The following is a 21,543-nucleotide window of genomic DNA, read 5'->3' on the forward strand; positions in this document are numbered from 1 at the left end:
CTGGCTAATTTATTTTATCTTATTTTAAAATTTTTTTGTAGAGATGGTGTTGTGCCATCTTGCCTGGGCTTAGTTTTTGCTTCTAAATAAAATATACATAGATACAAATAAGTTCCCAGATGACTCATGCAGTTTTGGGGGTTTTTTGCTTTGTTTTTTTTTGAGACAGGGTATCACTGTCACCCAGGCTGGAGTGCAGTGGTGCCATCACAGCTCACAGCAGCCTGACTTCCATCACTCAAATGATCCTCTTACCTCAGCCTCCCGAGTAGCTGGGACTACAGGTGGTTGCTACCATGCCCAGCTGATTTTTAAATTTTCCTTAGAGATGGGGTCTCACCATATTGCCCAGGCTAGTCTTGAAGTCCTGGGCTGAGGCGATCCTCCCGCCCAAAGTGCTGGGATTACAGGCATGAACTGCTGCGCCTGGCTGACGTGTGCGGTTTGAAACTTCACAAAGTGAATGCACCATTTCTTGGCCAGCACCCTGACCGAGAAACAGACATGACAGGCCCTGGATGCCCCTCGCAGTCCTCCCACCACCCTGGCGTCCAGCCCCAGAGCTCAGCTGGTTTGCATCTTCACGTGAATAGCCCATAAACCTGGATTCCTTTCCCTCCTTTTCTGGCCTGTGCACCCCTTAGCACCCTGGTGCGATTTGTCTGTGACGTTGTGAGTGGTTGTAGCTCCTCGTCTTCATTGCTGCGTGGTGTTCCATCGTGGGCATTCGTGGGTGCACACATGTCATTTGGTCACCTGTGTCTGTGTTTCTGTGGCATGTTATCTAAAGAGTAAAGGTACCCATGGCTTTGCCTTTCTGGGCCTTGAAATCTGTTGAACTCAGACAACTCCCTCATCTCAAACCTCCCTGTTGCGTGAGGGCGTCCGACTTGCCTCATAGAGCCAATTAATTATCATCCGTGGCAATCCTGGGCAATTATGTCTGGCTAGGTATGCCATAAAGCTATAAATTAATTACCACTTATTGCTGGGAAGATCTCTCTCGGTGTGTTTGGTAATAAAATTGGAAGAAACACGTGCGTGGGTCCATGCAGGCTCAGCCTCTGAAGTAAGGGCGGGGGCTGACAAGTTGCCTCATCCCACCTCAGTCTCCACCTGGGGCTGCGGGTAGGCCAGGGCTTGCTTGAGATTCCTCCAGAGTCCGGCTCCGTGGCTGCCTCCTCCACGGAGGAGGCATGAGAAGCAGCGTTTTCCAAATTGTGGAAGACACTGTCCCTGCGGGTGCTCGGGATGGCTTCAGAAGCTCCAAGGAGGTGAGAGAGAGCTTCTGGGTCCATCCTCTTTTCCTCCTTGCCATCACGTGCAGGAGAAGGTCTCTGTTGATGCTGAGGACTTGAAGAGCCTTCTACACTCATCAACCTTTTTTATTTTTTCTTTTAACAGAAAAAGAGCAGGGCTCTCAGTTAAAGCCTCGTGCAGTAACAGGTTCTAGTTAGAACTTACAATTTCAATATTTTTCAGTGTTTATTCAAATATGTCCTTTTTTTTTTTTTTTTTTTTTGAGACACAGTCTTGCTCTGTCGCTGAGGCTGGATTGCATTGGTGCAGTCTTGGCTTACTGCATCCTCTGGAAACTATCGTCCAGGCTGGAGTGCAGTGATGCGATCTCAGCTCACTGCAGCCTCCACAACCCCTGCCTCCCGGGTTCAAGCAATTCTCCTGCCTCAGCCTCCCGAGTAGCTGGTATTATAGGCCCATACCATGCTCGGCTAATTTTTGTATTTTTAGTAGAGACGGGGGTCTCACCATGTTGCCCAGGCTGGTCTTGAACTTCTGACCTCAAATGATCTGCCTGCCTTGGCCTCCCAAAGTCCTGGGATTATAGGTGTGAGCCACAGTGCCTGGCCCAAATATGTACTTTCTAATTGCGGCAAGTGTTTGCACAGCTGTAAAGCTTCCCTTTAAAATACAGAGATTTAAGGAAGGCATTGGCAGTTGTTTCAGAGCAGCACATTATATAACAGTGCAGGGGGCATTCAGATGTGATGAAATTGAAAAGGTACTGGGATGAATGATGCTTGAGAAACCTGAAGGGCAGGGATGCACAAGGACTGAGAAAGAGGAAGCCCGACATCGATAATCCCAGCTTTTATTTCAAACCAATGCCTGGCTTTGCTAAGAAAAGCAGAGATAGTAGAGATGGGGTTTCACCATGTTGGCCAGGCTGGTCTCAAACTCCTGACCTCATGATCGGCCCGCCTCAGCCTCCCAAAGTGTTGGGATTACAGACATGAGCCACTGCGCCTGGTCTTTTTTTTGGAATGAAGTTTCGCTCTTGTTGCCCAGGCTGGTGCGCAAGGCGCGATCTCGGCTCACTGCAGCCTCTGCCTCCTGCGTTCAAGCGATTCTCCTGCCTCAGCCTCCCAAGTAGCTGAGATTTCAGGCACCCACCACCACGCCTGGTTAATTTTTGTATATTTAGTAGAGATGGGGTTTCACCATGTTGACCAGGCTGGTCTTGAACTTCTGACCTCAGGTGATCCACCCACCTCAGCCTCCCAAAGTGCCGGGATTACAGGCGTGAGCCACCATGCCTGGCCTCTAATTCGGGTTTTTTGTTTTGTTTTGTTTTCCTTTCTTATTGAGGCAAAATTCTTGTAACATAAAATTAACCATTTTAAAGTGAATGATTCAGTGGCATTTAGCAGGGTCACAAGGTTGTGCAGCCATCACCTGTATCTCGTTCCAGAACATTTCTATCACCCCAAAAGGAGACCCAGACTCATCAGAAGTTACTCCCCGCCCCCTCCCCAGCCCCTGGTCACCACCTGTCGGCTCTGTCAGTAGATTAGCACCATCTGGATCCTCGTGAGCTTTTAAAAAAAATTTTTTTTTTTTCTTTTGAGACAGGATCTTGCTCTGCTGCCCAGGCTGGAGTGCAGTGGCACGGTCATGGCTCACTGCAGCCTCAGCCTCTGAGGCTGAAGCGATTCTCCTGCCTCAGCCTCCTGAGTAGCTGGGACTACATGCATGTGCCACCATGCCCAGCTAATTTTTGTGTTTTTTTTTTTTTGTAGAGATGGGGTCTTGCCATATTGCCCAGGCTGGTCTCCAATTCCTGGGTGCAAGTGATCTGCCTGCTGAGGCCTCCCAAAGCGTTGGAATTACAGGCATAAGCCATGGCGCCTGGCCCTTGTGAGCTTTTGAGAGAGGCCCGCTCGCTGTTCCTTGTTAACTTGTCCTTCAGGCCTGTTGTCCATTGTCCGGAGGGTGAGCTAGTGTTTGCCTGGTTTGGTTGGTCAGTGGTGAGGTTGAGCTCATATCTGTAGCAGGTGTGTCTACAGGACACACTCCTGTGGACGCAGGGAGACCTGACCACCTGAGCTCTGATTGTTGCTGCGTGGCCTGCAAGGGCCAGTGTGGGTTCCTTGACTTGTGCTCGAGGCTCCCCTCCCTACACCCAAGTTCAAATCTGGCATTGCCTTGTCCATCCCTGCCTCCCTAGCACCCTCGTGCACCATGCATTTCCCCCTCCCCGCACTTGCTTCCACCTTCCCTTCCATCTGCAATGTGCTTCCTGGGCCTCCTTCACTTGGCTCCTGTTAAGAGCCTCTTCCTTCTTTTGGTCTCTCCTGTCAGAATCAGCGGCTCCTGCCTCACCCCTTCTCTGGCACAGAGCTTGTCCCTCATGGTAGGGCCTGGGGCTTTTTACAGAATGGAGGAAGGGATCCTCTCTGTCTGGTTATCTTGTCATTGCCACGGGGGTGCTCTGCAGACCGCAGCTCTGTGCAGACCTACGGCCTGGCAGGACCTGCCAATGCACTGTCCTTGTCTGATGTCCCCTCCCCACCCCTCTGTCTTCTAGGTGCCCCCTTGTTTCTCTCCCATCCTCACTTCCTCAACGCGGACCCGGTCCTGGCAGAAGCGGTGACTGGCCTGCACCCTAACCAGGAGGCACACTCCTTGTTCCTGGACATCCACCCGGTGAGCCCCTGCCATCCTCTGTGGGGGGTGGGCGATTCCTGGTCGGAGCACACCTGGCTGCCTCCTCTCTTCCCAAGCACAGAGCTGCTGTGGGCTGGGGTGGTGGAAGCCTGGCTTCTAGAATCTCGAGCCATCGAAGTTCCTTCTTTCACCCCGACCCCATAGTTCACGGGTTTTATGATCCCTGTACCGGGTTCTATAAATGGGCCCTAAGACAGTAAATTAATTAGAACTTATCAGCTGGGGTGTCTCCTACATGTGAGCTGGAGGCAGCCCTCTGGATGTGTCAAGATACCATAAAGATCAGGTACCAAGAAAAGCCTGGAATATCTTGCAGATAAATCACACAGAGAATTTGTCCCGTGTGAAGTTCTGTCTACAAGCAGAGAGCTGGACATGTGGCCCTCCCAAGGACATGCCTTCAGCCTGTAGCCTCTTCTCTTGGCGCCTCTGTTCTCTGTAAAATATGCCCAGTTGGGTTTGGTGGCTGCTACCATTGATTCAGAAATCTGTGGTTTTCTGTTTCCTGAGTGGGCACTTGTGGTCTCTCCCATGGGCCTTTAACAAAATTATTATTATTATTTTTGAGACAGGGTCTCACTCTGTTGCCCAGGCTGGAGTGTAGTGGCATGATCATGGCTCACTGCAGCCTCGACCTCCCTGGGTTCAGGTGATCCTCCCACCTCAGCCTCCCTAGTAGCCCAGACTACAGACATGTGCCACCATGCCTGGCTAATTTTTGTATTTTTTGTGGAGATGCAGTTTCGCCATGTTGCCCAGTCTGGTCTTGAACTCTTGGGCTCAAGCAATCCTCCTGTCTCGGCCACCCAAAGTACTGGGATTACAGGCATGAGCCACCATGCCCAGCCAAAATTAGTTTTCTAACTTGAAAAAGAAAAGCTGTCTATTTTTGAGGTGTACAACATGATGTTATGATATATGCATATACCTTGTGGAATGCCTAAATCAAGCCAATTAACATATGTATTACCTCACATACTGATTATGTATTAGTGGTGAGAACATTTAAAATCTACGGTCAGCAACTTTCAAGTATACAATACATTGCTATTCACTATAGTCACTGTGTTGTATTGTATAATACAATACACTGACTGTTGCTGTATTGTCCAGCAGATCTCCTAAAGTTATTCCTCCTGTCTAACTGAAATTTTGTATCCTTTGACTGACTTCCCCCTCCCTGCCTTCCCAGCCCCTGCTAGCCAGTATTCTACCCTCTGCTTCCATGAATTCAACTTTTTTTTTTTTTGAGATGGAGTTTCACTCTGGTTACCCAGGCTGGAGTGCAGTGGCACAATCTCGGCTCGCTGCAACCTCCGCCTTCTGGGTTCAAGCAATTCTCTTGCCTCAGCCTCTTGAGTAGCTGGGATTACAGGCACACACCACCACACCTGGCTAATTTTTGTATTTTTAGTAGAGACAGGGTTTTGCCACATTGGCCAGGCTGGTCTTGAACTCGTGACCTCAGGTGATCCACCCGCCTCGGACTCCCAGATTGCTGGGAATATAGGCGTGAGCCACTGCGCTTGGCCTGAATTCAACTTTTTAAGATTCCACATACAAGTGAGGTCATGCAGTATTTGCCTTTCTGTGCCTGGCCTATTTTACTTAGCACAGTGTCCCCCAAGTTCATCATGTTGTCACGAATGACAGGATTTCCCTGTTTTTATGTATTTATTCATTTTTTTGAGTCAGAGTCTTGCTCTGTCACCCAGGCTGGAGTGCAGTGGCATGATCTCGGCTCTCTGCAACCTCCGCCTCCTGGGTTCAAGTGAGTCTCCTGCCTCAGCCTGCAGAGTAGCTGGGATTAAAGGCACACACCACCATGCCTAGCTAATTTTTGTATTTTTAGTAAAGATGGGATTTCACCATCTTGGCCAAGCTGGTCTCGAACTCCTGGCCTCAAGTGATCCGCCTACCTCGGCCTCCCACAGTGCTGGGATTACAGGTGTGAGCCACCGCACCCGGCCAGATTTCCCTCTTTTTAAACGCTGAACAGTATCCCACTGTGTGTGCACCATGTTTGCGGTGCCCATTCATTTACTGAGACACTTCGCTTGATTCTGTATCTTGGCTGCAGTGTACATGGGAGTGCCCCTGTCTCTTTGACACACTGATTTCATTTCCTCTGGGCAGATGCCCGGCAGTGGATCACTGATCCGATGGTAGTTCTGGTTTTCGTTGTCTGAGGAAGCTCCATGCGTTTGCCACAGTGCTGCGCATCTCAGGCCCTTCCCGAAGCTCTGCGGCAGACGCTGTTCTGCACCATTTTCCTTTGTCCTCCCAGGCCTCCTTAGCCACTGACTAGACCCTCTCGGCCCCGGCCGCAGGCCTGGTCTCTGCCTTCCGTCTTTTAGTTAATTTCTTCTCCGGCCTCTCTTGCTCTGCTGGCTTCCGGAGAATTCCGCCATGCACACCGTCTCCTGTGTGCTCTCACTGATCACTGTCCTTTCAGGGCAGGGATTTTCTTTTCTCCCCCTCACATCAAGAAAGAGGGGGTTAAGTTTGGGAGCCCAGAGAGGCACAGAGCTGTTTTGCCGCAGCCACTTTAGCTGCTGCGTCCAATTCTACCTCCAGATCAGCTTGAGGCCGAAGGGAGAGGAAGTGGCCTTTATTTCTTTGTTTTTTGAGCTGGGCACGTTGGGGAGGGGATCATGAGATCAGCTTGCTGCCTGTTGGCCATTAGCCTTGAAAACCAAATGCGTGTTGGAAGCTGCTTCCGTGTGGCCACTTTTCTGCTCCTGAAACTGGGGGAGGGCATGGGGACAGGGGACGCAACAGGACGCCGCTATGGTGGTATGACAGCTGAGACTTATTATAACGACAGAATTCAAAGCAAAATTAGCAAAGGGAAAAAGCACCTTGGGTGAAGTCGGGGGAGGTCAGGCTGGGGCTTCCAGAGTCCTCTTCCAAGGGAGTCCTACAGGATGCACTTAATGTCTTCAGCAATGAGTTATGACAACATGTAGGAGATGTTGTCTAGCAGGGAAGCTCGTTAGAAATTCAGTGCCCACAGTGTTTTGCTAGGGGCCAGTCACATGAGCACCTCTGCCTGGCAGGTACCAAAATTCTAGACTCTGGGAAGGAAAGCAGGTGCTGAGCAAGAACCATACTGTTTGTACAGATAATTTCGGCCCAGTGAACTACTCTCATCAGTTAGGGGATGGTTGGGAACCCCCCTGAAATCTGGGCTCCCAGATGCCAGCAGAATTCCTAAGGAGAGCAGCTTCAGGCCTGCGATGTGAACTCTGTTCTACTCATGGGTGAACTCACGCCCATCCCACCAGGCTCTCAAGGGCAAGTGCTCCCCAGTTGTGAGCATAAGTGAGGTCTTTGATGAGCTCTTTTTTACCACAGGGGCCTGGAAGGGCCTCAGCATCCTGGGCCATAATGAAGAAAACATCCTTTCCTTACAGTGTATGTGATAATAACCCAGGCATTTATGGCCCCGAGTGTGGCTCTCTTGCATACCTTACTTTTGCCCTTGCAAATATTCTGTCAGGTGGGGAGAGTTCCCTCTGTTTTACAGATGAGGAAGCAACTCTCAGTAAAGAAGAACCAAATACAGTTCTCTGACCTCAAATCTAGTTTTATTTCCACTATCATTTCCTGACTTCATTCTGGAACCACCTTCCTGTTGTTTTTGATGACATATGTGTGTCACTTCTGTTATTTACTTAAAAAAAAGTCTCATAAAAAAAGAGCTGAGTGTAGTGGCTCATGGCTGTAATTCCAGTGCTGTGGGAGGCTGAGGCAGGAAGATCACTTAAGGCTAGTTTGAGACCAGCCTGGGCGACCTAGTAAAACTCTGTCTCTACAATAATAATAATGATAAATAGGCTGGGCGCGGTGGCTCACGCCTATAATCCCGCCTTGGGCGGCCAAGGTGGGCAGATCGCTTGCAGCCAGGAGTTTGAGACCAGCCTGGTCAACATGGTGAAACCTGTCTTTACTAAAAATACAAAAATTAGCCGAATGTGATGGCGCACACCTGTAGTCCCAGCTACTGGGGAGACTGAGGCAGGGCAATGAACTCAGGAGGCAGAGGTTGCCTGCACTCCAGCCTAGATGACTGAGACTCTGTCTCAAAAACAAACAAAAATAAAAATAAATTTCTGCACAAGGGAAGGTTTTTATTACTACCTCAAATAGGAAATTACAAAATTCTCCAAAGAAAGAAGACAACCATAAAAATGAACAAGGAAAAAAATATTAGGCTCTATGTAAAATATTGTTGTCTGCCAGCAGGGGTGAACCTGGGGCCAACTCTCTGCACCAGTGTTAAAAGTGGAGATTTTGTGTAGGTGTATTAGAGGGGCATTAAAGACCATGCAAACACCTGGCTGAGACTACTCTTGAAAATGATCCTGAGGAGTTGGGAGTGAATTGAGAAGGGATTCTTGTCCGTTTTATTGAATGTGGAGGTTGAGAGGGAGCATCGACAAATTGCCATTCTGCACTTGGGGAAACACCATCTTAGGAGGACAGGTGAAAGTGATTAGGTTTTTTCCACCCTGGGACATGCTTGCTTTATAGAAGGCACCTCTTGAGGCTGTAACATAACCGTGTGGGAAGCACTTGTTTCCCTATAAGGGGTTAGAACCAGGAGAGGAGATCCCAATGCACCTGCCCAGCATTTCTAGAACCATGGACCCTCCCCCAGCCTGTGGCTTGTTTCAGGTCAGATACAAGCAAGCTCCACTGGGCAGTTAGCTGGGACGCCCACCTTCTTGACTGAGACCAGGGAGAGGAGGGCTTGGTGGTGTCCCTGGAGCTGGGGGTGGCCAGTCTCCTCACTGTGTTTGTTGCCGCAGGTCACAGGAATCCCCATGAACTGCTCTGTGAAACTGCAGCTGAGCCTCTACATGAAATCTATCGCAGGCATTGGGTGAGTGCGGACTGGGAGCTGGGGCTGCATTGCTCATTGAGAGATGAGGGGCTCAGTGCTCCAGTGGTCCCAGACTCCAGTGACATACCCCAGGAACCAGGCATGGGGAGGGGAGAGGGTCCTATTGAGGATGAATCCACTCCCTGCTGATCTTCTCCCTGAGGGGTCTTGGTTTTGAGCCAAGTCCTGACCTGCATCCTGATATTCCTTCCCCAGAAGGCCACTTTTCTTTCCCTTTTTTGTTTTTGTTTTTTTTCTTTTTAGATGGAGTCTCGCTCTTGTTGCCCAGGCTGGAGTGCAAGGGTGGGATATTGGCTCACCACAACCTCCGCCTCCCAGGTTCAAGCGATTCTCCTGACTCAGCCTCCTGAGTAGCTGGGATTACAGGCATGCACCACCATGCCTGGCTAATTTTGTATTTTTAGTAGAGACGAGGTTTCACCATGTTGATCAGGCTGGTCTCAAACTCCTGGCCTCAAGTGATCCGCCCACCTGGGCCTCCCAAAGTGCTGGGATTACAGGCATAAGCCACCGTGCCCGGCCTCCACTTTTCTTTCTTAACATTCACCCCCTCCCTGCCAATTAGCCAGAGCTTCAATACAAGCTGTTTCCTACATGACAGAGTGACAAAAATTAAAGCCTGGCAAAACCAAATGTTTGAAAATGGAAACTTACCAAACAGCGTTCTTTAGTTTCACTATTCATTTTACAAGAATTTTTCGACCACTGATTTCCTCTTTTTGATTTTTAAAATAAAACAGCTTTATGGAAATACAATTCATATACCATAAAACTCACCCCTTTAAAATGCACAATTCAAAATAAAAAAATAAAAAACAACAATCCCCCCCTCAAATAAAATGCAGAATTCAGTGACTTGTAGTGTATTCACAGAATTGTGCATCTATCACCACAATCAATTTTGGAACATTTTCATCACCCCCCAAAGAAACCCCACACTCCTTAACACTTACTTCCCTGTCCGCTCAGCCCCAGGCAACCGCTCTTCCTCTTCCTGTCTCTGTGGACTCGCCTATTCTGGGCATTTCATATAAATGGAATCACATACTATGTGGTCTTTGGTCTTTTGTGACTGGCTTCTTTCATTTAGCATCATGTTTTCAAGGTTCGTCCATGTCATAGCATGGATCAGTATATTTTATGGCTGGATAATATCCCATTGTCTGGATAGACCACATTTATTTATCGGTTGATGGATGTCTGAGTTGTTTCCACGCCTTGGCCATTATGCGTAATGTAGCTGTAAATGTTCCTGTGTCAGTCCCAGTGTGGACATCTGTTCTCATTTTCCTTAGGTAGTACCGATGGGGTACTGGGTTACCCCCTCGGGGGTAACCGCTGGGTCCTATGTTAGCTCTTTGTTTAACTGTTTGAGGAACTGTCAGACTTTTGCACAGCCTCTACCCTGTCCCCATTCTTAGCAGCAGCGCAGCAGGGTTCCAGTTCCTCCCCACGCGCACCAGCACTTGCTGTAGCATTACACGTTGCTAGGACTTGGTGAGGGATTACACTGATTTGTTGCTATGTCAGTGTCTGTACTTCTTAGCATATCTGAAATAGTTTCGTTAAAAAAAATTCTCTTAGAAAAATCCCTGGGTTGCAGGAATGTAAGCGTCTATTCAGCTTTGTCAAATGCCTCTTGGCTGGAAAGAATAACACTTTGTCAGAGCACGGCAGCGAGTAATAACTGTCAGCTCGCTTCCTTCACTGCCCCCCTTGCATTTTATTTTTATATTTTGAGGCCACTTAGGGAATTTGTTCTTGATGGATTTGTGGGTGGGGAAACAGCACCAGGCATGGAAGAGGTGATTGCAGCCTAAGTCTTCCCTCTGGTTCCACCGCGTGGCACCTGGGCTGCTAACTGGGATGCAACTGGGGCCAAGTGGGTGACCCAGATAGAAGAGGAGACCTGGGGCCGAGGATACAGCCCCTTCCCAGCACCAGCTGACTGTGGCCCCATGGAAATGTGGGCTCATTGTGGCCACATCCTCTGCATTTTTCTTTTTTTTTTTTTTTTTTTTTGAGACGGAGTCTCGCTCTGTCGCCCAGGCTGGAGTGCAGTGGCCGGATCTCAGCTCACTGCAAGCTCCGCCTCCCGGGTTCAGGCCATTCTCCTGTCTCAGCCTCCTGAGTAGCTGGGACTACAGGCGCCCGCCACCTCGCCCGGCTAGTTTTTTGTATTTTTTAGTAGAGACAGGGTTTCACCGTGTTAGCCAGGATGGTCTCGATCTCCTGACCTAGTGATCCGCCCGTCTCGGCCTCCCAAAGTGCTGGGATTACAGGCTTGAGCCACCGCGCCCGGCCTGCATTTTTCAAAAGGACCTCCAAATCTGAATTTTAACAGGAGCTCTGTCAATTTTTACTTCTTGGGAGGTAATTCACATTCTTTTTTTTTTTTTTTTTTTTGAGACAAAGTCTTGCTGTGTTGCCCAGACTAGAGTGCAACCTCTGCCTCCCAGGTTCCAGCGATTCTCCTGCCTCAGCCTCTCAAGTAGCTGGGATTACAGGCACTCACCACTACACCCAGCTAATTTTTGTATTTTTAGTGGAGACAGGATTTCACCATGTTGGCCAGGCTGTTCTTGAACTTGTGACCTCAGATGATTCGCCTCCCAGAGTGCTGGGATTACAGGCATGAGCCACCGCACCGGGCCTAATTCACATTCTTGACAAACAGTTCACGCGGGCAGCTGGATTGTGCCTGCCAGTGACCTGTGGACTGGTTGCTGTGGGCCACTCACCCAACCTCTCTGGGGACTCACCCAACCTCTCTGGGCCGCACAGCTGCTGACCTCCCTGCAGACTGGGAACAAGGCACTCCAGGAAAGTGGTCTCAACAGCAGAAATTGAGGGCCACGAGGGATGGCGTGGGAAAAGTCTAGAGACACAGCTGCCGGAAGCAGAGCTGTCTCGTGACCTGTCGGGGGAGCTTCTGTGCTCCTTGCTCACTAGGTAAAGGCAGTGGGGTTGCATGTTACTTGCATACAGTTCCCACTGGTTCTTACAAAGTCTTTTGGAGAAAAGCAGCCAAAGTGAATGGTACCATCTGTTGTCTTTCCATTGTGTTTCGTCCTCTGTAGGGTGATAGTGTGAGCCCATTTCACTGTGCAATACCCTATTTAAGTGGCCCGAGAGACCTCCAATAATTGTGATTGGGGGATTTGAGCCTTTTTTTTTTTTTTTTTTTTTTTTTTTTTGAGATGGAGTCTCACTCTGTCGCCAGGCTGGAGTGCAGTGGTGCGATCTCCCCTCCGACTGCAACCTCCGCCTCCCTGTTTCAAGCGAGTCTCCTGCCTCAGCCTCCTGAGTAGCTGGGATTACAGGCATGTGCCACCATGCCTGGATAATTTTTATATTTTTAGTAGAGATGAGAGGTTTCACCATGTTGGCCAGGATGGCTTTGATTTCCTGACCTTGTGATCCGCCTGCCTCGGCCTCCCAAAGTGCTGGGATTACAGGCGCGAGCCACCACGCCCCAGACCCTCTTTTTAAAAATTAATTTTTCTGGCCGGGCGCAGGGGCTCACGCCTGTAATCCCAGCACTTTGGGAGGCTGAGGCGGGTGGATCACAAGGTCAGGAGATCGAGACCATCTTGGCTAACACCGTGAAACCCCGTCTCTACTAAAAATACAAAAAAATTAGCCGGGCGTGGTGGCGGGCGCCTGTAGTCGCAGCTACTCAGGAGGCGGAGGCAGGAGAATGGCATGAACCCGGGAGGTGGAGCTTGCAGTGAGCCGAGATCGCGCCACTGTACTCCAGCCTGGGTGACAGAGCCAGACTCCTTCTCAAAAAAAAAAAAAAAAAAAAATATTTTTTTTTTCTTTTTTTAGGTGTTTTACAATTTGTTTTTGTTTTTTCTTTTTTCTTTCTCTTGCCTGATTGCTCTGGCGAGGACTTCCCACTTTTCTCTTTAAGGACTTTTGTGATTCCCTGGGACCTAACTAGATATCAGGACAGTCTCCCCATCTCAGAACCTTGATGTACCCATATCTGCATGGACCCGCCTAGATATTCCAGGACACTCTCCCCATCTCAGAGCCTTGATGTAGTCACATCTGCATGGGTCCCCCTTTGTCATGGCAGGTCACCATATCCCAGGTGTCACATTGGTCTTCTGGTCTCCTTAGGCAGCTCTTGGCTGTGACAGTCTCTCATTTCTCCTTCGTTTTGATGACAGTGACACTTTTGAGAAGCACTGGTCAGGTATTTTGTAGGATGCCCCTCTCCTGGGATTGGTCTGGTGCTTTTCTCATGATTAGACTGGGGTGATGGGTTTTGGGAGGAGGAAGACCACAGAGAGAAAGTTCCAGTTTCAGAGCATCTAGGGTACATTCCGTCAACATACTGTATCACTGTTGATGTTGACCTTGATAGCCTGGACGAGGTCATGCCTGTCACGTTTCTCCAGCATCGAGTTAACTTTTATTCTCCCTTCGGATTTTATTATCTTTTTAACTTGGCGTGTAAGTTTTAATGTCACAGGTAATATGAACATATCTTCTTGAGGGGAAGAATAAAGAGAGTTTCCTGTGACTCCCCGCCATCCCCAGCCGTACCCACCATCATTCATTTGCTGTGCTTCCTTCCAGGCCTTTTCCTACTTCTTTACATTCATATATATGTCACCATAGAGAAGATACAGGTTGTCATTTGTCTGTTTGTTTGTCTTTGCTAGTCCAAGCAACACGGAACATCTTTGTGCCTCTGTGTGCATGTGTGAGCATCTCTAGGGCAGTTTCTGAAGAGCGTAATTGCTGGGTCGTGAGGTATATTGGTGGAATTAGGTTTGGCCGTATAGATCAGAAAACTCAACAGTTGTTGCCCAAATGGGACAAAGGTATATTGTTATTTAAAAAATTTCTTTTAGAGGATGTCTGGAGGCAGACAGTCAGAGTATGGCAAGAGACATTCATGGTTCAAGTTCCACTCATCTTTCTGTTCCATTTTCCCAACTCATGGCTTCCACAAGGTCACCTCTGGTCCCACTGGCTGCAGAGTTCCAGCCCTTGCATCTGCGTTCCAGGCATCTGAAAGGGAGGAGGGAAAAAAGGTTCACGTCCCAGCTGTGAAAGCTTCTTTTTAAGCAGCCTTCCCGGCCATCCCACATAACGCTTCTGCAAACATCTCATTAACCAGAACTTGGTTACAGAGCCTCACTTGCCACAAGAGAGGCTGAGGTGGAGTGTTTCACTGGGTGCATTGCCATCCTGAGTAAAATTTGGGTTCTGTTTCTAAAAGGGACCAATGGATTTTGGCTGGGTCACTGGTGGGCTTTGCCCTGCAGGAGATGTGAGTTTTTAATATAAAAAGATTATTGTCAAATTATCAAGCTCTTTGCCAGGGGAGATTCCTTCTAGCAGCACATCAAAACACTGGTTCCCTAAGCCTGCACCAGTCAAGTACCGTGGCCCCCTCATCCCCGGGGGTATATTCCAAGACCCCCAGTGGATGCCTGAAGCTGGGGATAGTACTGAACCCTGTATAGCATATACTCTGCTTCTTCCTATACACACACATCTATGATAAAGTTAATTTATAAATTAGGTATAGCCGCACTTAACAATAACTAAGAATAGAGTAATTATAACAAATACTATAATAAAAGTTATGTGAATGTGGTCTCTCTCTCAAAATATCTTATTGTACTGTACTGAGGGTAAGAAATGGCAGAAATCAAAACCATGGATAAGGAGGGATGACTGAGACTGCAGAATCAAGTCCCTCCTGGCCCCAGAACTTATGATCACAGGTTCAAAGCTGTGTGATGACAAACAGCCCTTTGGGAAAACATCTCATCTTGTCAACTAAAGAAAACAAAACAAAACAAAAAACAACCAAAAAAATGCCTTTTAAAGAATTAAAGATGGGCAGCACACCAACATAGCACATGTATACATATGTAACAAACCTGCACATTGTGCACATGTACCCTAGAACATAAAGTATAATAAAATAAAAAATAAAAAGAATTAAAGTCTTATTTACAAGTAGTATTGAGGGCTGTAGACTGAGACCTTCAGCCTGGGGACAGTTTTGTCACATGGCTCCTAAAGTGTTTCAGCTCATTGTTTATATTTGGTGGTGAGGGTTTAGTGTGTGCAAAATTATACTAAACCCGTTTAGATGTTGTATTCAAGCAGAATTATATCAAGGTTTGGGTGTAAGACTTTGTTTCACACAGCTATGCCTTGCTTATTTCCAGACAAACTGGGAAGATTGAGCCGGTGGTCCTGCCGCTGCTTTGGTTTGCAGAGGTAAGGGTGCGTTGGGCACAGTGTCAGGGGCTTTTGTTAAGAGCCAATGTGGGCATTTGAGGCAGGGGGTGGGGAGCGGCTTGTAGAAAGGGAGAGGGCTGGGCCAGGGTAACCGGACTGTGACATGGACCAGTGTATCAGAAATTTCACACTGTCCAAGCACCCTATGTCAGTTATCCCACCAAGTTGAAAGGGATCCCTTGAGATGGGGAAGACAGAAGCTGCATGAAGCGGTCAAGTCCCTGGCCCTGGGTGTAAAATGATTTTGTTGAGGCATATAACCTCTTCTCCTGAAAGTGGGGAAGTTGGTTTCCAAGGTGTCAGCTTTTTACTTAAACATACTTCTCTCGCATCTTTTTAGAATTCATTCTGGCCTATTTTATTTTATTTTTTAATTTTATCTTTTTTTAAATTTTATTTATTATTTCTTGCCTACCTCGTTTTAAATCAGGGCTAGCTAATGGCCAGGACAAACAAGCCTCCGAATGTCAAGTTCACTTCCTGCTCACAGCCCAGTCTGAAGTGGGTTGATGGGGAAGCAGAGCTCTGCTCCCTCCAGTAATTTAGGGTTCCAGGTCCCCGGGGGCCCCGCCCTCCTGTAGATCCTCCTTTCAGTGGCAGGCAAAGCGATGGGGAGTCACGTGAGGCCAGGCCCACCTCCCATTGGTCAGAACACGATCAAATGGCCCTGCCCAACTGCAAGGGATTCTGGGAATTGTAGTCTCACCTTGTGTCCTGGAGGGAGGCGGTCCCTGGCAGGCTCCGACACATGCTTTAGCTAGGGAGCTTGAGATGGGGAAAGGCTGAGGCGGGCACAGAGGAGGGTGTTGGGTGGCATCTGCGCTGTAGCCCACAGCCTGTGGCTCCAGCTCATGTGTTTGTCATTCTGCCTCCTCAGAGCGGGGCCATGGAGGGGGAGACGCTTCACACATTCTACACCCAGCTGGTGTTGATGCCCAAGGTGATGCACTATGCCCAGTACGTCCTCCTGGCGCTGGGCTGCGTCCTGCTGCTGGTCCCTGTCATCTGCCAAATCCGGAGCAAAGTAGGTGCTGGCCAGAGTGTGGTCCGGGCTGACAGCTATTCGCTTGCCTGCTGGGGGAAGGGGGCCTCAGATCGGACCCTCTGGCCAACCGCAGCCTGGAGCCCACCTCCAGCAGCAGTCCTGCTTCTGTGCTGGAGTGGGAGCGGTCACCGCTGGGGGCTGCGCTGCAGGCTTGCGTCTTTTGCATGCCGCGTTGCCACTACTCTGCCTGTTCTGGAAGGCCTGGGACCCTCCCTTGGAGGGGGTGCAGGTGGGCTTTGAGTAATGAGACCTGGTATTCGCATTGTTCATTCATCAAGTCAGCACCCAGGATGCCAGGTTCTGTTAGGGGCAAGGGGACGCACAGCAGTGGAGGAGACAGCTGAGGAGCCTGCTCAGGGGGATTAAGGAGGGCTGGCATTCCAGCCAGGGAGACAGATGAAAACCAATAAATCAGCAAAAAAGATAATTACACCCATGATAGGAAATGTGAGGGGCTAGAGCCATGGTGTCAAATAGAAATACAGCGTGAGCCACGTGTGAAGTTTTCAGATTAAATTTTCTAATAGCCATTTAACAGTCCAAGGGAACAGGTGGAATTAATTTTAATTTTATTTAACCCAAATATATGCAAAATATTATCACTTCAACATGTAATCAGTATAAAGGATGTCAATATTTTTGCAGTTTTTTTGCATGAAGTCTTTGAAATCCTGTGTGTATGGTACATGTGCAGCAGGTCTCAATTTGGACTGGCTCCGTTTCAAGGGCTCACCAGCCAAATGCAGCTCCCAGACTGGACAGTGCATGTCTGGGGCAAGTGGGGACAAGGACAGATGGAGCTCCAGAAAGGCGTCTCTGAAGAAGTAGATAGTGAGCTTTGAAGTGGAGGCCAGGGAGGCGTTCAGCACACAGCCACAGGAGGAATGCTGCCTGGAGCGGCCCCTGTAAAGGCCCTGCGGCAGGGACAGGCAGGGCACATCGGAGGGTCAGGCAGGGCCAGGGTGGCTGGAGGGGAGAGAGGGCAGGGACATAGGTAGGGGGTGGTGTCTGAGAGTGGACAGGGCAGGCCACCCAGGGCCTTGTGGCGCAGAGTGAGCAGTCTGGAACTGACTCTGGGAGTCACAGAGCCATTGGAGGCTTTTAAAGAGGGGAATCACTAGGTCAGCTGCTGGCTGGCAAGTGGGCCCTGGGCTGGGAGGGATGGAAGCCTGGGCCCAGCGGGGAGGCCCCAGTAGGTGAGGAAGTCAGTGGCTCGAACAGGATGGGGCAGCTGCTATCAGGAGAGAACGGAAATGGGGGGAAGAGCTCCAGCCCTGGGCTTCAGACCTCCGGAAGCAGCAAGAAGAGGGGAGACCTCCTTGCTTCGGGGTCATTTATTTATTCATTCATGGCATTCACTGCAAGGTCCTTTGCACAGGTCAGGGGATGCAGAAATGACCAGAACATGAGATCGGCAGCAGAGATGGGCAAGGCAGACCTTTAGGCAAGTTACTACAGTCACACGAAGGACAGGAGAGCTGTGATCACAGAGCTCAAGGGTCAGTGGAGATGGGCGAGCAGCTGCCATGGCAGGGGAGGGGAGGCTGCCCACTGGCAGGCATCAGGAAAGGCTGTTTTTGGATGCATGGAGCAGAAAGCCACTCTCTGAGGTGGCCCCCACCTGCATCATCCTAGGGCCACAGGCCGAGGCCTTCTGGGGGCCTTGGGGCCGCCCCGCTGCTCTGCTGGTCCTGACTCCTCTGCAGTACCTGCTTCCTTTAGCACTGGTGAATGCTTCTTCCTCTTCCCCTCTCTCAGGGAACGCTTGACTGCTTCCTTGCTTGCCTGCTGGGTGAGAATAAAGCATTCTTGGTTCTTCACCTTGGCTTTCAGACCTGAAACCCGACTTCCTTTCAAAATTCCTGTCCTCAGGGGGAAAAGGTTTCCACAATGTGAGGTGGTAGCCTGGACACCAGCTGTCATCCTGTTGCTGCTGTAGCGTTTGAGCTCCTGATGATCAATGATCATTGGGTCCAACCAGCCCTTTTGGGAGCCCCCTTCTCTGTTACTGCCCCGGGGCAGCCAGGACCCAGCAGGGCTGTGACTCCAGCGAGCAAAAGGGAACTCCCTCCAGTTATTAGACTGAATTATGTAGAGAGGAGAGAAGAAATCAGAACCCACGCTCCCAGACCATGAATACCTCCCTGTGGCAGAGCATCACCGTGGGTGTCCACAGGCGAGGATGCACAGCCATGTGAGGGGGTCCCTGAGGACTGGCTGAGGGGCTGCGCCAGAGGAGGCCGCGACAGCCTCAACCCTCTGTCTCCTTCTGTCTCTCTCCAAATTGTCCATCAGAATGGGAGCAGGGAAGGAGGGTCAGGAAGCACAGAATGTCTAGGCTGCTAGGGTCCCCTTCCCTGCCATAGCCCCCAAATCAGCATCCCACCCTCAAATCCAGTAAGAATGCTACGATCGGCAGTGTGGCTCCCCTCCCTGCAGGTTTCACTGGAGGCCACATAAGTGAAATCTATCCCATTTATCTGATTTAGCAGAGCCTTACCAGATTTTTGTTTGTTTGTTTTTGTTTCTTTGAGTTTTTTTTTTTTTTTTTTGAGATGGAGTCTCGCTCTGTTGCCCAGGCTGGAGTGCAGTGGTGCAATCTTGGCTCACTGCAACCTTCACTTCCTGGGTTTAAGCGGGAGCCTCAGCCTCAGCCTCCCGAGTAGCTGGGATTACAAAAGCCCGCCACCCTGGCTGGCTAATTTTTGTATATTTAATAGATGCAGGGTTTTACCATGTTGGCCAGGCTGGTCTGGAACTCCTGACCTTGTGATCTGCCCGCCTCGGCCTCCCAAAGTTCTGGGATTACAGGTGTGAGCCACTGTGCCTGACTGGCCTTATCAGTTTTTATGTAATTTGTCCTGATTAAAAAAAAAAAAAAAATCACATGTGGGTAAACTCAACATATTTTAATTTCTCTTTAGAGAAATTTTTCTTCTTGAGCCAGGTGTGGTGGCTCTTGCCTGTAATCTGAGATACTTGGGAGGCTGAGGTGGGAGGATTACTTGAGCCCAGGAGTTGGAGGCTGCAGTGAGCCATGATTGCGCCATTGCACTCCAGCCTGGACAACACAGTGAGATCCTGTCTCAAAAATTTTAAAAAGCAACACTTTTTTCTTCTCAAGTCATTCTTTAAAAAAAAAAAAATCAAAAGTATTTTAACAGAACAGTCTGTTCCTGATTGATTTTCAACAGCCCCCCAGCTAGTATACTGGTCATCAGTCTCCATGGCCCATCTCCCCACTTTGTTTCCTCGCTGGTTTAAATTTTCAAGTGGACGAGCCCTTTTCAGCTTGTCTCGTCCACCTCCCAGGTGTATTTCCCGAAGACGCTTGTACTTCCGTCTAAGAGCAGCAGCTCCCCACATCTCAGCCACCTGCAATTGTTGAGGGTTGTTGGACTCTAAACTTCTGTAGCTTTCCTGTTTCCTCTTTGCCTTTTGCAAATCAAAGAACCGTGTAAAACCATTTTTATGTGGCTTCAACGTCAACTATAAATTAGCTTGGTTATCTTCTAGGAGAAATGCTATTTATTTTGGAGTAGTAGTAAAAAGGGCTCAAAGGATAAGGAGGCCATTCAGGCCTATTCTGAATCCCTGATGACATCAGCTCCCAAGGGCTCTGTGCTGCAGGAAGCAAAACTGTAGGTGGGTACCAGGTAACACCGTGCGCCTCCCTGCCCCCTCCCATATCAAGCAGAATGCTGGCGGCTTAAAACATTTGGGGTCCGGCTCATTCCTTCAGCCTCAACTTCACCTGGAGTGTCTACAGTCTGAAGATGCATATTTGTGTATTTTGCTTCTAGAGAAACTGCCCTTCCTATGTTCTGAGTGAATAGCAGTTTTTTTGATCCCAGAGGGCAAATTGTGTTCTGTGGGCTGGTGCCTATTTGCAAGTCACTTTAGAAAGGCAGGAGCAAGGCTTAGGCCTGCTGCTTCTGGAATCTCTTGTGCAATAGACTCCCCTGGGGAAGTCTGCTAGAAATGCAGATCCCTGGGCAGCCTTCTAGCCTTCTGAAATAGAATCTTGGTGGGACCCAGGAATCTGTATTTTAATGGACCCTAATGAGATTCTGATGTAGAAACATGTTTGAGAAACATTGATCTAAATCTGGGATGACTGGCCAGGTGCAGTGGCTCACACCTGTAATCCAGCAGTTTGGGAGGCCGAAGTGGGTGGATCATTTGAGGTCAGGAGTTCGAGACCAGCCTGGCCAACATGGTGAAACCCTGTCTCTACTAAAAATACAAAAAAATTAGCTGGGCATGGTGGCGCATGCCTGTAATCCCAGCTACTCGGGAGGCTGAGGCAGGAGAATCGCTTGAACCTGGGAGATGGAGGTTGCAGTGAGCCAAGATCATGCCACTGCACTCCAACCTGGGTGACAGAGCAAGACTCCGTCTTAAAAAAATAAAACTAAAATAAATAAATAAATAAATCTGGGATGACTGACCAAGAACAAAGAATGTAGACATCAATTGAACACCAACTGTATGCCTAGGACTGGATCTGAGGGTAGGATTGCCAGATTGAGCACAAACGAACAAACGGAACACAAGAAACAACAGAAGGGTGCCTGGTAAATATGAATTTTTGGTACTCAATAAGTAATTTTTATTGTGTCTGTGCAATGATAGGACGCACGTATCCTGAAAAACCTATCTGTTGTTCACCTGAAATTCACATTTAACTAGGCGTCCTGATTTTATGTGGCCACCCTATCTGCCGGGGAAGTAGGCTGATGCCCCTGGGGGTTCTCCATTTCCTTGGCCAGGTTTCTGTAGGGCTGAGGTCGTGGGGGAGCCGTGGCCAGGGATGGTGTCCTTGCCAGGGGAGGAGACAGGCAGAGCTGCAGGCCCTACAGCTTGGGGTTGGGCAGGGATGAATCGCTCTAAAGTGGTGCCTCTGATGATAGCTGTTATTTTAGTTTCTGAAAAATGTGCTGCCCTCAAGAGCTTCTGAGGCTGGGCCTACTTGGGTGAAAATAGCTTTTCAGGCAGCCACACTGTGGGGACGTGAAGCAGCAGCCCCACTCTTTGGGGCTACTTGGCTGTCTCTAGCTCATCTCACTTGCCAGGGCTGGACAAGGAAATGAAAAAGAAAATGCCAAGGGGTGGGCAGGAGCCTGTTGGCGTTGGCAGGCGCTGCCAGCCCCGTGTCCCACTCAAGCTCTGGGGTGCACTCCATGCTGGGCAACAGAGTAAGACTCCATCTCAAAAAAGAAACAAAGAGAAGGAAGGGAGGGAGGGAGGAAGGAAGGAAGGAAGGAAGGAAGGAAGGAAGGAAGGAAGGAAGGAAAGAAGGAAGGAAGGAAGGAAGGAAGGAAGGAAGGAAGGAAGGAAGGAAGGA

At 49.2% G+C, this 21,543-nt stretch overlaps 1 protein-coding gene across 8 annotated transcripts in view; it reads left to right on the top strand.

The window, feature by feature from the left end:
- The window catches only part of LOC105493629 (scavenger receptor class B member 1), an 88,905-nt gene that overhangs the window by 63,761 nt on the left and 3,601 nt on the right, over nt 1–21,543 (top strand). For 3 of the 8 annotated variants that reach the window (XM_011761506.3, XM_011761447.3, XM_011761468.3), the window contains exons 8-11: nt 3,827–3,945; nt 8,781–8,854; nt 15,079–15,130; nt 16,029–19,706. In XM_011761506.3, the coding sequence (XP_011759808.2) occupies nt 3,827–3,945; nt 8,781–8,854; nt 15,079–15,130; nt 16,029–16,436 (653 nt within the window). In that variant the 3' untranslated portion in view covers nt 16,437–19,706. The other 5 variants (XM_011761475.3, XM_011761461.3, XM_011761483.3 and 2 more) reach the window with 3 other exon arrangements.

This window comes from Macaca nemestrina, chromosome 10 (assembly GCF_043159975.1).
Source record: "Macaca nemestrina isolate mMacNem1 chromosome 10, mMacNem.hap1, whole genome shotgun sequence".
Lineage (NCBI taxonomy): Eukaryota > Metazoa > Chordata > Mammalia > Primates > Cercopithecidae > Macaca > Macaca nemestrina.